Source organism: Bubalus bubalis, chromosome 7, assembly GCF_019923935.1.
Source record: "Bubalus bubalis isolate 160015118507 breed Murrah chromosome 7, NDDB_SH_1, whole genome shotgun sequence".
Lineage (NCBI taxonomy): Eukaryota > Metazoa > Chordata > Mammalia > Artiodactyla > Bovidae > Bubalus > Bubalus bubalis.
The window spans coordinates 91,674,493-91,687,076 of NC_059163.1; the positions used below are offsets into that span (position 1 = coordinate 91,674,493).

The 12,584-nt window shown below is 38.1% G+C and overlaps 1 protein-coding gene across 1 annotated transcript in view; it reads left to right on the plus strand.

Annotated features, from left to right (window-relative positions):
* Positions 1–12,584, plus strand: part of COL25A1 (collagen type XXV alpha 1 chain) — a 485,880-nt gene that overhangs the window by 408,767 nt on the left and 64,529 nt on the right. The window contains exons 13-15 of the mRNA XM_045166311.1: positions 1,759–1,812; positions 3,848–3,874; positions 6,511–6,555. Coding sequence (XP_045022246.1) covers positions 1,759–1,812; positions 3,848–3,874; positions 6,511–6,555 — 126 coding nt within the window. The remainder of the gene's footprint in view (positions 1–1,758; positions 1,813–3,847; positions 3,875–6,510; positions 6,556–12,584) is intronic.

Here is a 12,584-nt window from a genome sequence, read left to right on the forward strand (position 1 = left end):
AAAATATCATGTATGAAACGAGTTGCCAGTCCAGGTTCGATGCACGATACTGGATGCTTGGGGCTAGTGCACTGGGATGACCCAGAGGGATGGTATGGGGAGGGAGGAGGGAGGAGGGTTCAGGATGGGGAACACATGTATACCTGTGGTGGATTCATTTTGATATTTGGCAAAACTAATACAATTATGTAAAGTTTAAAAATAAAATTAAATTAAAAAAAAAAAAGAAGTGAAAGTGAAAGTCATTCAGTCATGTCTTACTCTTTGTGACCCCATGGCCTATACAGTCCATGGAATTATCCAGGCCAGAATGCCAGAGTGGGTAGCCTTTCCCTTCTCCAGGGGATCTTCCCAACCCAGGGATTGAAGCCAGGTGTCCCGCATTGCAGGCAGATTCTCTACCAGCTGAGCCACCAGGGAAGCCTAAGTATACTGGAGTGGGTAGCCTATCCCTTCTCCAGTGGATCTTCCTGACCCAGGTATTGAACCAGGGTCTCCTGCATTGCAGGCGGATTCTTTACCAACTGACTTATCAGGAAAGTCCTAAGTCAGGCAGCTTAGAGAACATTCTTAAAAAATCAACTAAATTTGCTATGAACCTAAAACTGCTCTAAAAAAATAGTCAACTTAAAAAAAAAAAAATCAACTAAGGAGCAGCTTTTTAACTCTCGGTGGAAAGAAACTTGCCCAGTAGTTGAAGCACATAATAAATGACTTGGGAATGTTTTTACATGAAATTCTAGTTGCTGTACTTTTAAGCTTCATGAAAATAACAAAAGCCACACTGCTTTCTGTCTTCTCCCAGTTTTATTGAGTTACAATTGACATATGACATTGAATTAGTTTTAAGTGTATACCATAATGATTTGATATGTGTATATGTTGTGAAATGATTACCACAATAAGTTTGGTTAACATCCATCATCTCACATAGTTACATTTTTTTTCCTTGTGATGAGAACTTTTAAGACCTACTCTCTTAACAGCTTTCAAATATACCATAGAGTATTGTTAACTGCAGTCATCATGAAGAATATTTTTCCTTTGCTTCTGAGGACTTGAAAAGATTTTTCCTCTTCTTCTTTGGCAAACAATTGTTGGTTCAGAGTCTAGAAAGACTGATATACCTCGTTATCTTTCTGAAATGTGTAATCTTTCTAGCTAATAGCCATCATCATTTTCTCAAATATCTGTCACTCAATATGACAATGAAAACCACAGCTGTGAATGTTTATTTTAATCATTTTTACAGTGAAACTGGGGAGAGAAATCAAAGCCATCTTTATTTTTGTGTCAGATGTGTCTAAAGGAATTAAGTAGATGTGTGTATGCTTTAAGATTTAGGTTTGGAGATGCTCATTTTCCTTAATTCTAATAAATACGATGATTTAGTCTGTGTTTTCCTGAGCTAAGGAATCGCTTGAAAATTCTCCATCAAGTCTTAAATTTTCAGATGTCTTTTACTCATTCAGCAAATATTTATTTGGTGTACCTAGCACCGTGCTAAATATTCATTTCCACTGGTAATTTGCTTTTGCTTTCTTAGTGAAGAAAAGACTGAACACAAGAAAATTAGCCCTCTTGTATCCCTGGTCCATAGCACAGAATTTTGGCCTAAACAAGCTAACTTGTATAACTAGTTTCGCATACTATGTACTTCTTGAGTATTATTGGATGGTTGGTTATATCCTCTAACAATCTGTATAACGTGTTGACTTTGTGTGTTTTACTTAGTAGTATCTTTTTTTTTATTTTGAGGGTGAACCCGGGTTACCTGGAGCAGTAGGACAGAATGGAATACCAGGGCTAAAGGTTGGTACAAAGAAAACCAAGCAGAGTCATTTGAGGCATGACTTTTCATGAAATTTTAAGCTGTTACAATTTTTTATATCCCACTGGTTTTACTTGGATGGAATCTCTTGTCAATAGTAAAATATGGTATAGTATAAAACTTTGTGACTAAAGAATAAATGATGTTCATGATTCTCATTACATTAAAAACACACAGAAAGTGTAGGATATGATTGTCTACACTTTGACTTCTGGGATACTTAATGTGAGAAAGCCTGTATTTCAAATATGACTATTGTCATTTTCCCACTTGATGAATGTATTAAAACATAGGTCACATCCACACTACCAATGTTCGCATAATTTTTATGAGATATACTAGAGAAAATGTTTACAGTGCCACTGTGACTTGTCCTCAGGATTTGGCCGCCTCTAAAACTTATATAACCCAACAAGTTAATCAAATGAAAAGCATAAGAAAAATGTAGCATGTTTGAAATTTAAAAATGGATGTAGTCTGCATTACTAAATAGGAAAAAAATGCAATGGAGATTTGGGGGGTGATTCCAAATTTCCTTTGTTTCTGAAGAACAAATGAATCAGTTAAATATAAAAAGATTGGTGACAGTTTAGTTTAAACCAGATAGGCAGACAAATCCCAAATCCTTTGATGAGTGACCATCCCTTGAAGTACAGAACTAATGTCTAATCCCATCAGCTGTGCTGCTGTGTATCCATACCCACAGATGCCCGTCAGCTGATTTTACAGATCACATTGCTATTGACAGGCGCCTAGAACAGACTTAAAATTTATAAACCTGTCCTTTGTCCTGCAGGAGAGGAAAGAAAATATTCCTTCTGGGACTACAGCCATTTTCCTGTCTTCTTCCCTCTCTAGCTCCATGCTAAAAAGTCAAATGATAAGAGTTAATGCTTAATGCTTGTTCTCAGTACTGTTCTTCTGTTGCCTAGCAACCATCAGGATGGTTGTTAAGCAGTGAAAGGTAACCAGAAATTCAAAAAGCCAAAGGGTCCAGCCAAGTTTCAGGGAGTGAAAAGAGTGCTGCCTTCAAACTGACTTTAAGAGTGCATTAGGATTTTTTTTTAATGCAATAACCGCCTTAAAAATAATTTTTAAAGCAGTGTGACCTTTTTGCAACACTTCCTCAAGCTTTTCTTAAGAAGGATATTATCGTAATGTGTGTGATTTGCTATAGATTTACTCTCTGATTCTGTTCCCTGTCTCTTCCTGGGTAAAATGGAAATGAGGCTTTTCAGAACACAGTTTTGCGTTTTAGTCTTTATACTGTCATGATCATCGTTTTTGTATAAAGACATCTCTCCTAAACTCACTTAGATTCTGCCTCAATCTAGTATCTTTTCTGAAAAAACTAATGACTCCTAAAGTACACCTGATTTAAGAACACGGTGGCTAACAACAGATTGAAGAGCATTCATGACGTTGTGAAAGGGTCCAAGTTCAGGCCTTAGTCATGTCAGGGCAAGATATTCTGGTGAACTACACTGGTACTCCAGACCCCAGAAATAATCCATGCACCAGGGGGTGCTTTGAATGAAAGGTTTCACAGAGGGATGTGCTAGCTCACCTTACTGAGTCTGAGTCTGGTCGGAATAAGATGTCATAATATCAGAATTGCCTCAACATTGCTCTCCTTAGTGCCCTAAAAGCCAGGCTTTGCTGATCATCTTTAGTCCTTAAAAGAAAAGAATTAAGGTAATATTTGCTATTGATATCCATATTCAATTTTCCAGGAAATTCATCATTTGCTTTTAGAAAGCAACTGAAATGGCAACCCACTCCAGTACTCGTGCCTGGAGAATCCCATGGAGGGAGGAGCCTGGTAGGCTACAGTCCATGGGGTCGCAAAGAGTCGGACATGACTGAGTGACTTCACTTTCACTTTCACTATATATTGGCAAAATAGAAAATATCACATATAATTTAACTAGTATTCTCAATATTTGATTTTGTTTAATGTCGCTTAATTAGGTGTTTTATAATTTAATGTGTCACTCACTTTGTTCTTTTGTGCAGGGAGAACCTGGAGAACAAGGAGTAAAGGTAAGATGATTCTGCCTGTTTTTAATCTCCTCCCCCCAAGAGGTACCAAACTAAACTGTATTTATATGTGGATGGATAGATAAGTACAGGTATACAAGTATATCTTGGAGATATTGCAGGTTCCATTCCACATCACAGCGATAAAGTGTATATTGCAATAAAATGAAGCACATGAATTTTTATTTTCTCGGAGCACATAAAAGTTATGCTATACCGTAATCCTCTAAGAGTTCAATAGCATTATAACTCCAAAACAGTATGTATATCTTAATTGAAAAATGATGCTGTTAGAAAAATGGTGCCTTTTGTCTTGCTTGATACATGGTTGCCACAAATCTTCAATTTGTAAAAAATGCGGTGTCTTAGAGGTGCAATAAAGCAAAGCGCAATAAACAAGCTATGCCTAGATATAGATGTAGATAGATATACTGGCCACTGTTTCTTTCAAACTGCTAATTAATGGAAGGAGAAAGTAGGGTGATTCTTATGTATGTTCAGAAGTTTGGGTAGAAAGATTTAAAGAAAGGAGAAAGCAAATTTAAACATTCTGTGTCAGGCTTTAAAATGGCTTTCAAAAACCTCTAGGCCTGCAAAATTTCTGTTCTGCCTGCTTGCCAATGCCATTCCAGTACTGTTCTAAGCATCCGTACCTCTATTACTTCTTAGGTCATTAGGTTAAAGGGATACAGATGTTTACCAGCAGCAAACATACTGAAAGTTGTCCCACAAAGAATTCCCATAAAAACCTAAAAAGAGAAACAAAAGGAAAAGCAGAGTGCGTGTGTTTAATTTCTCTCAGACAGACACCCTTCTTCCCACCTTGGGGAATGTTCTCTTGCTATGTACTTTACCGGTATTTAAACGTGTGGTGTCTGTGTAGGCAATCACCAAGATATCACATAATGCTCTTCATAAGTGACATCTTTCTGACAAATCAGTATCATCACCACTAACCCCAAAAGAAATACATCTACAGATCCAGCAAGCTTTGTGAATTTAACTGTATTTTTGACCATTGTAAAACAAAAATAAAAGACATTGATTTAAACGGAAGGTGAGCAAAGCAGAAGGGTGGCTTTGCTCAGTCAAACCCTTTGCCTCCTGACCTCTCTGAACCAGTTTTCCTAATAAGAAAGTTTATTTGCTTTGTTTTTTAACAAAGGGATTTCCAAGCAATTTTTTAAAGCATGCTAATGGGCTGCCTATCAAAAGTCCTTCATAACTGATGATCAGTATATTTATTTGGCATCCAACCAGTTCATGGTAATTAATGTGAAATTAATTAGTCATCAGATGACTCTTTTGTGTAGAAAGTAAGGAGGGGAAAGCAGCAGTGCCAGCATGGTTCCAGGGGCTCATGGGATAAAGTGACTCAGACTCTCGGGCGCTCTGGTGTACCCGTCTCCATAAAAGAATTCCCGGGCAGGTTAGCCTCGTGCTTAGTTGAAACAAGAAGAGAAACCGAAGAGAAAACGTTAAAATCTCCCTCTCTCAACACTCCTTCTCTCAGGGAGATCATTATCAATAGCTTCTCTCTTATTTTATGGAAAACGTTAAATGATAGAATCGGGACCTCTTATGGGAGCCAGAAGGGTATTCTTATGGAATACAAGAACAATAATGCATTGTTACTGCTAATGGCCACCATTAACAGCTTACGTTGTGTCAGATATGGTCCTAGTTGCTTTAGACACAGGAATTATTTCTTATAACCCTGTAAAATATTCTCGTCCTTGTGCTGCACAGGAGAAACTTGATGCAAATAGATTTTCACTTGCTCAGTAGGTGCTAGAGCTGGGCTAGGTCTCAGGCTCCAAAGTCTGTGATGTTTCCACTAGAACATGCTGAGTGACTTAAAGAATTCAGAATTTAGGACACAAAACATGGATAATACACAAATGACTTGTTTTCTACTACATTGCTTTGTGGGTAGAAAGGAGATATCAGTGACAAAATAGGCATAGGAGCTCTCAAAACTAACAAAGGAAGCATAAACTCCTCAGATTACTTTGCTATGATTTTTGAAGATTCTCTAATAAGGTAAAATTTTTATTTATTGACTTTATTAAAACATTTATTTCTCAATGCAAAACATGTATGCCTAGATAAGTCAATATTCACTGCACAGTTTTGAGGGCTGTGTCATGCACTTTGAGAGCCTAGAGATTTGAGATGGGCTCAACGACAGAGTAGAATTTACACAGATGGAAGGGAAAGGAGAGGGCAGGAGTCCAGGAATCAGGAATGGGACAAAGAAGGAGACAGAAGGGATAAAGCAGAAAGCATATGGAGGGAATCAGTAGAAAGTCTTTGTTAGAGTGAGCAGAGGAAACAGAAAGTTAAAGCAGCTCTAAGTGCCAGAATAAGCTATTAAAAGTCAGAGAAATTACTTTCTGTTAATATCATGGAGTAGTTTAAAACTATTCAGTCATCTTCATTGTAATAAAGTTTATTTGGACGGGTTGATATCAAGCAGTTGGTCAAGTAAGGTACATTAGCTCTGTTGAACATTTACAACAGCTATTAATATATAGTGCCTCTGAAAGGAAACTTAAAATAAGGAAAACTCAAAATAAGGATACTCATTGCTGAGAATCACCACTATGTTTTCATATATTTCTTTTCTCCCCTCTTAGGGAGATGCTGGAGAGAATGGCCCCAAAGGTGACACAGGCGAAAAGGTACAGTGTTTTTCAAAAATAGGACAGCAAGCATATGAGCAAGAATATTATTTCATTTACATGAAATGGGAGATTTTGAGAAAGTTGAGAGATCATAGCTTAATATGACAAGATCAGAGATAATTTTACAAGATTAGAAAGCATTTAAATATTTAATTGATAAGAAGTGATTATTCTAGCTACAAATTTAAATATTTTAGAAGTAAAATGGTACTTCAAAAATTCTAGAAAATGTGTAGCTGGGTTTCTAGTAATATGACTCAAGACAAAAACACCCCCCTATTTATGTGTAAATGGAGCACTCCCTTTATACACAGAGATGTAAAAATAGAGTTCCTAAAGTGATTCCATTTGTCCCAGCTTTAGGACAGAAGATTGCAGGACTGGGATGAGATGTAAGAGTTTGATAAAAGTTAGTGTCTCTTGATTAGAACCTCTAATGCAGTCTTGAAAATTTTCCTCGACTTAAAATGTACCAAACCCGAATATTTTGTCAGCTTTCATATTGTCCTTTTTTAAAAATTTTCAACCGTTACTAGCCTTTACATTGCAGTGATCTTTGGTTCATCTTCCTACCTCGTGTTTTTTTCCCCAGGCTATCACAGCTTTTGCTTGGTTTCTTACTTCACAGACGTCTCTGACGTAGAAAGGAAATTTTTACTTCGTTTGTGGTATATGTTAAGAATTGTGGAACATGTGTGCTCAGCCCCGCAGTTGTGTCTGACTGTTTGACCTCAAGAACTGTAGCTGACCAGGCTCCTCTCTCCATGGGATTTCCCAGGAAAAATACTAGAGCGGGTCGCTATTTCCTGCTCCAGGCACCTTCCCAACCCAGGGATCAAACCCAAATCTCTTGCATCTCCTGCATTGGCAGGCGGGTTCTTTACCACTAACACCACCTGGAAAGCCCAGATGAAAATGGAATAGTCAGATTTAATGTAAATCAGGCTAATTGATGAGACAAAGAACGATTCATTTAGGCTTGTAGTTGAGAATAGGAATGGTCTAATTTGAAAATTATTACTGTACAGATGGGTAATTGTTAGTCATAAAACCATACCCATAAAATAAAGAGAAATTTGTCTTTCTTATTCTTATAAATATTAATATAAATATGGCGTGGGTGGTAGGGATAGATTAATGATAGTGTCACTGAGTAGCAATTGTGTTTGTATTCAAGGGGTAGTCTAGAAGTTCTCTGGCACCAGATGGCTCAGTGGTGAAGAACCCGCCTGCCAATGCAGGAGACACAGGAGACAGGGATTCAATCCCTGGGTTGGGAAGATCTGCTTGAGTAGGAAATGGCAACCTGCTCCAGTACTCTTGCCTGGGAAATTACACGGGCAGAAGAATCTGGTGGATTACAGTCCATGGGGTTGCAAAGAGTCAGACGCAACTGAGCACACACACAGTCTAGATGTTAGGATAGACTGTCAGTTTCTTGCAGACCAGGGTTTCTTAACCTCAGCACTACTGACACTCAGTTCAGTTCAGTTCAGTTCAGTTGCTCAGTCGTGTCCGACTCTTTGTGACCCCATGAATCGCAGCATGCCAGGCCTCCCTGTCCATCACCAACTCCCAGAGTTCACTCAGACTCACATCCATCGAGTCAGTGATGCCATCCAGCCATCTCATCCTCTGTTGTCCCCTTCTTCTCCTGCCCCCAACCCCTCTCAGCATCAGAGTCTTTTCCAATGAGTCACCTCTTCACATGAGGTGGCCAAAGTACTGGAGTTTCAGCTTTAGCATCATTCCTTCCAAAGAAATCCCAGGGCTGATCTCCTTCAGAATGGACTGGTTGGATCTCCTTGCAGTCCAAGGGACTCTCAAGAGTCTTCTCCAACACCACACTTCAAAAGCATCGATTTCTACTGACACTCAGGGCTGGATAATCCTCCATGGGGTAAATGTCGGATGTCTAGCGTAGTTCCTGGCCTCTCCCACTAGATGCCGATAGCATTCCCAAGTTGCAACAACCAACCTTGTCTCCAGAGCGCGCCAGTTGTCCCCTGGGGAACAAAATTGCCCCGCGTTGAGAACCATTGCTGTAAAACCCATCTTATTATCTGCTAGATTCAAGTGTCACACTGCAATCCACCACAACACGAGTATGTTTTAATACTAATGAGGTCAATGATATACCTCTCTGACTTTTTGAAGTAAAAATTTCAAACCCCAGATCTATAAACATGAATATTATATTTAACTTTCTTGTTTTGCTTAAAAGCAGAGGTCAGCAAACTTTCCCTGTAAAGGACCAGAAAATGAATCGTTTAGGTTCTGTGGGCCATATGGTGTCTGTCACAACTACTCAGCTCTGTCATCATAGCATGAGAGCAACCGTAGACAATATGTATACTGATGAGAGTGGCTCTATTCCAATAAAACTTTATTTCTGGACACTGAAATTTTAATTTCATGTGCTTTTCACATGTCACGAAATATTATTCTTTTGACTTTTTTTAACCATTTAAAATGCAAAAACCATTCTTAGCTCTTGGGCCACACAAAAACAGGTGGCTAGCTGCATTTGGCCCTCCCAGGCCATAATTGCCAACCTCTGCTTGAAGAAAGGAAATCTTCTAAACAGAGAGCAGTTTCTTCAAGTGAAAACAATCTATGCCAAGTCTGAGCTACACCTATGTGGATTTCTGTAGAGAGGTTTAAACTTTAGAAGATGTATTTTTAGAGCTTCATATTTTGAATGTAGGCCAATAATTATTTCACACGTTTTTAAAATTTAACATTGTAATACTAAAGCAACTTTTTTACTTTGTAAAGGCTAAATTCATCTCAAAGGAATACTGTTTTTATTTTTTATATTAATGCAAATCATTTACCATACCGACTCACACATAGTAAACTCTCAATAAATGTTAGCTTTCTTACCACATGGAAATGGAAATCAACTAGATTGGCTATTTTTCTTTTTTATCAAAAAGTTTTATTAGTCAACTGAAATTAGGTACAAGAAATGCTTCAGTTAAAACGGAAATCATTTCTATAAACTTTCAATGAGTCTAAACAGAGGGTTGTAAATAGGAATATGTAACATATAATATGTAATCTGACCTGTAGCATTCATTCCCAAGAATGCTGTAATTGGAATATAATTTTTGATGTGTTTTTTAAACATTTCCTGCTTCTGTCATATAATTTGTTTCCAGCATGTTAGAAACACTCTTCTCACGGCCTTTGGGTTCAGTATGTGAAACTCATTCATCATTTACCAAGTTTGAGATGTAAAATCAAAAAATGCTTCTTTTCTGCCATTGATGTAGTAAATTACGTCATCGGCTGATTCACTTTAATAGAATTTTTTTCCCTTTGATCCAACTCTGCCTTTGGATGGTAAAGCAATCTAAACCTTTTCAGACTGGTCATCTGGAAATGCTGTGGGACTGTTAAAAACCTCAGGACTGGGTTTTCTCTGTGGCCAGCAGCTACGATGCACTCTGGACTTAAGAATGACCTGCCAAAGACTGATTTTAATCATATGTGGAGTTACTGAGGGAAGGTTAGGTTCTGCTCTTGGAGTGTTAACCTCACCAACTAATGTAGAAATGGATTTCTTACCTTTTATTCCCACACTTGAAAGTAAATGTTGGTGCATTTAAGTCACTTTGGTCATCTCTGACTCTTTGCAACCCTGTGGACTATAGCCCACCAGACTCTTCTGTCCATGGGATTCTCCAGGCAAGAATACTGGAGTGGGTTGGCATGCCCTCTGCCAGGGGATCTTCCCAACAGGGATCAAACCTGCATCTCTTGGGTCTCCTGCATTGGCAGAGAGGTTCTATACATATATACCATTGATTACCGTAGTCCATCGGTATCCCAAGGGGATTGATTCCAGGATCCTCGAAGATATCAAAATCCTAGGATGTCCCTTATTTAAAGTGGGGTAGAATTTCCTATAACCCATGAACTTTCTCCCATATTCAGTTGACCCTTTAACAATGTGGGCCTTATGGGTACTGAGACTCTGCCACGTTTGAAAATTAGGATATAATTTTATAAAAGACCCACCTTCTACATGCTTCTTTCATATCCCCATTTCCTCCATATTGTGGTTCTGCATCTGCCAAATTCAACCAACTGCAGATCATGTGGTACTACAGTATTTACTGTAGATGTTTTTGGAAAAAAAATCCACATACAAATGGACTTTTGCAGTTTAAACTCATGCTGTTCAAAGGTCAACTGTACTTTAAAAAGCATCTCTAGACCACTTATTATACCTATACTTTGTAAACAGTTGCCAGGGACCCAGGAATTCAAGTTTTGCTTTTTGGAATTTCCTGTAATTTTTCTTTTCTCCAAATATTTTTGATCTGAAGTTGGGTGAATCCACAGATGCAGAACCCAGGGATATGGAGGGGCAACTGTATTGTAAGAACAGAACAAGGACAGGGTTTGAAACTTTGTCTCCCTCTCTCCTAGTATCCCTGCATCCAGAACATGGCTGGCACAAAACCGATGCTCAATAAGTACTTACTGAATGAATTAATGAGTGATAGAAATGTCCCCACATTCACTTCATTTATCTACATATCAATGTTGTGTTTAAAAATAATCACAGCCCAAGACAGAAAGTTTCTGTACTTGACTGATTGATTTGTTGTTGTTCAGTCCCTAAGTCATGTCCAACTGTGACTCCATGGACTACAACACGCCAAGTTCCCCTGTCTCCCCGAGTTTGCTCAGATTCATGTCCATTGAGTGAGTCAGTGATGCTGTCTAACCATCTCATCCTCTGCCACCCCCTTCTCCTTTTGCCTTCAATCTTTCCCAGCATCAAGTTCTTTTCCATCGGGGCCTTGTAATGATCAATAGCAAAATCAAATTCATCTACCTCAAGTGTCTTCTAAAAGTATTTTTCATTTTATGATTTACCCTGCAGATTTACCCTTTCATTTCAAAACCAACAGATTTATGAAGCTAAGAGTATACTTAGAGAGACACAGTTGGGTGTTTTTCCTACTTTAATCCCGTATTCATTTTTACTTTTAGAGGAAAGAGGATTATAAACACTGTTTTATTTTCACTACTTGCAGCATCATCCTTTAAAATGTTTAACTTAGAAATGTCTTCCAGCAGTTGCCTTGCCACTTTCTAAAAGTTATAAAAATTCCTTGAGATTTCACAGTTCTAATTTTTGAAAAGAAAATTGAAATATCACTTATAGTTGTCCATCAAAGGAAACTACTCCAGTGTCCACAAATAAATCAGCCTTTCAGGAAACTGACCTTTTCTTCATATTCCCTTTCTCTGAGAACTAAATCTAGCCCTTATTCTCACTAGTGGATTATCCTGTCACTTTCTGCCTTCAATGCTGGAGACCTGGGTTCGATCCCTGGATTGGGAAGATCCCCTGGAGAAGGGAAAGGCTACGCACTCCAGTATTCTGGCCTGGAGAATTCTATGGACTGTATAGTCCATGGAGTCACAAAGAGTCGGACACGGCTGAGCGACTTTCACTTTCACTTTCTATTAAAACACTGCAATGAAAAAGTTTTTATCTACAGTTAATACAAGCAACTTCCTTTTATTTACAAGTTTACTACAACCATTATGCCTTATTGTCAAAATGAGATAAACCAGTAATTCTTCTCTTATTCTAATAAAAAAAAAGCAAATGGCAATAGCATTTAAGAAGTCCAAACTTTACTTAGCCTCAAGTTGCTTCAATATCCTCATCTATTGAGAGTAGTAATATCTGTCCTATCTCTTGGGAGGGTTGTGAGGTAAAAACGAGATGAAAAAAAGGGACTTAGCAAAGTCAAACTTGCTTTTATGAATACAAAGGTCTTATTGTGCAAACTAGTGCGGCCCTGACTCATTGGTGTTGATGGCTCTCAGATTTGATTTAGTAGAAATAGAAATAAGTACTATTTTATTAACCACATGTATTTCACTTCCCATTCAGAGCTCAATTCAGTGTTAATGTTGGGGAAAAGAAACCAGTATCATTTTACAGTAAGACAGTATTTGGGGTCCTCTTCTACATGTTTCGTCATGTTTTAATT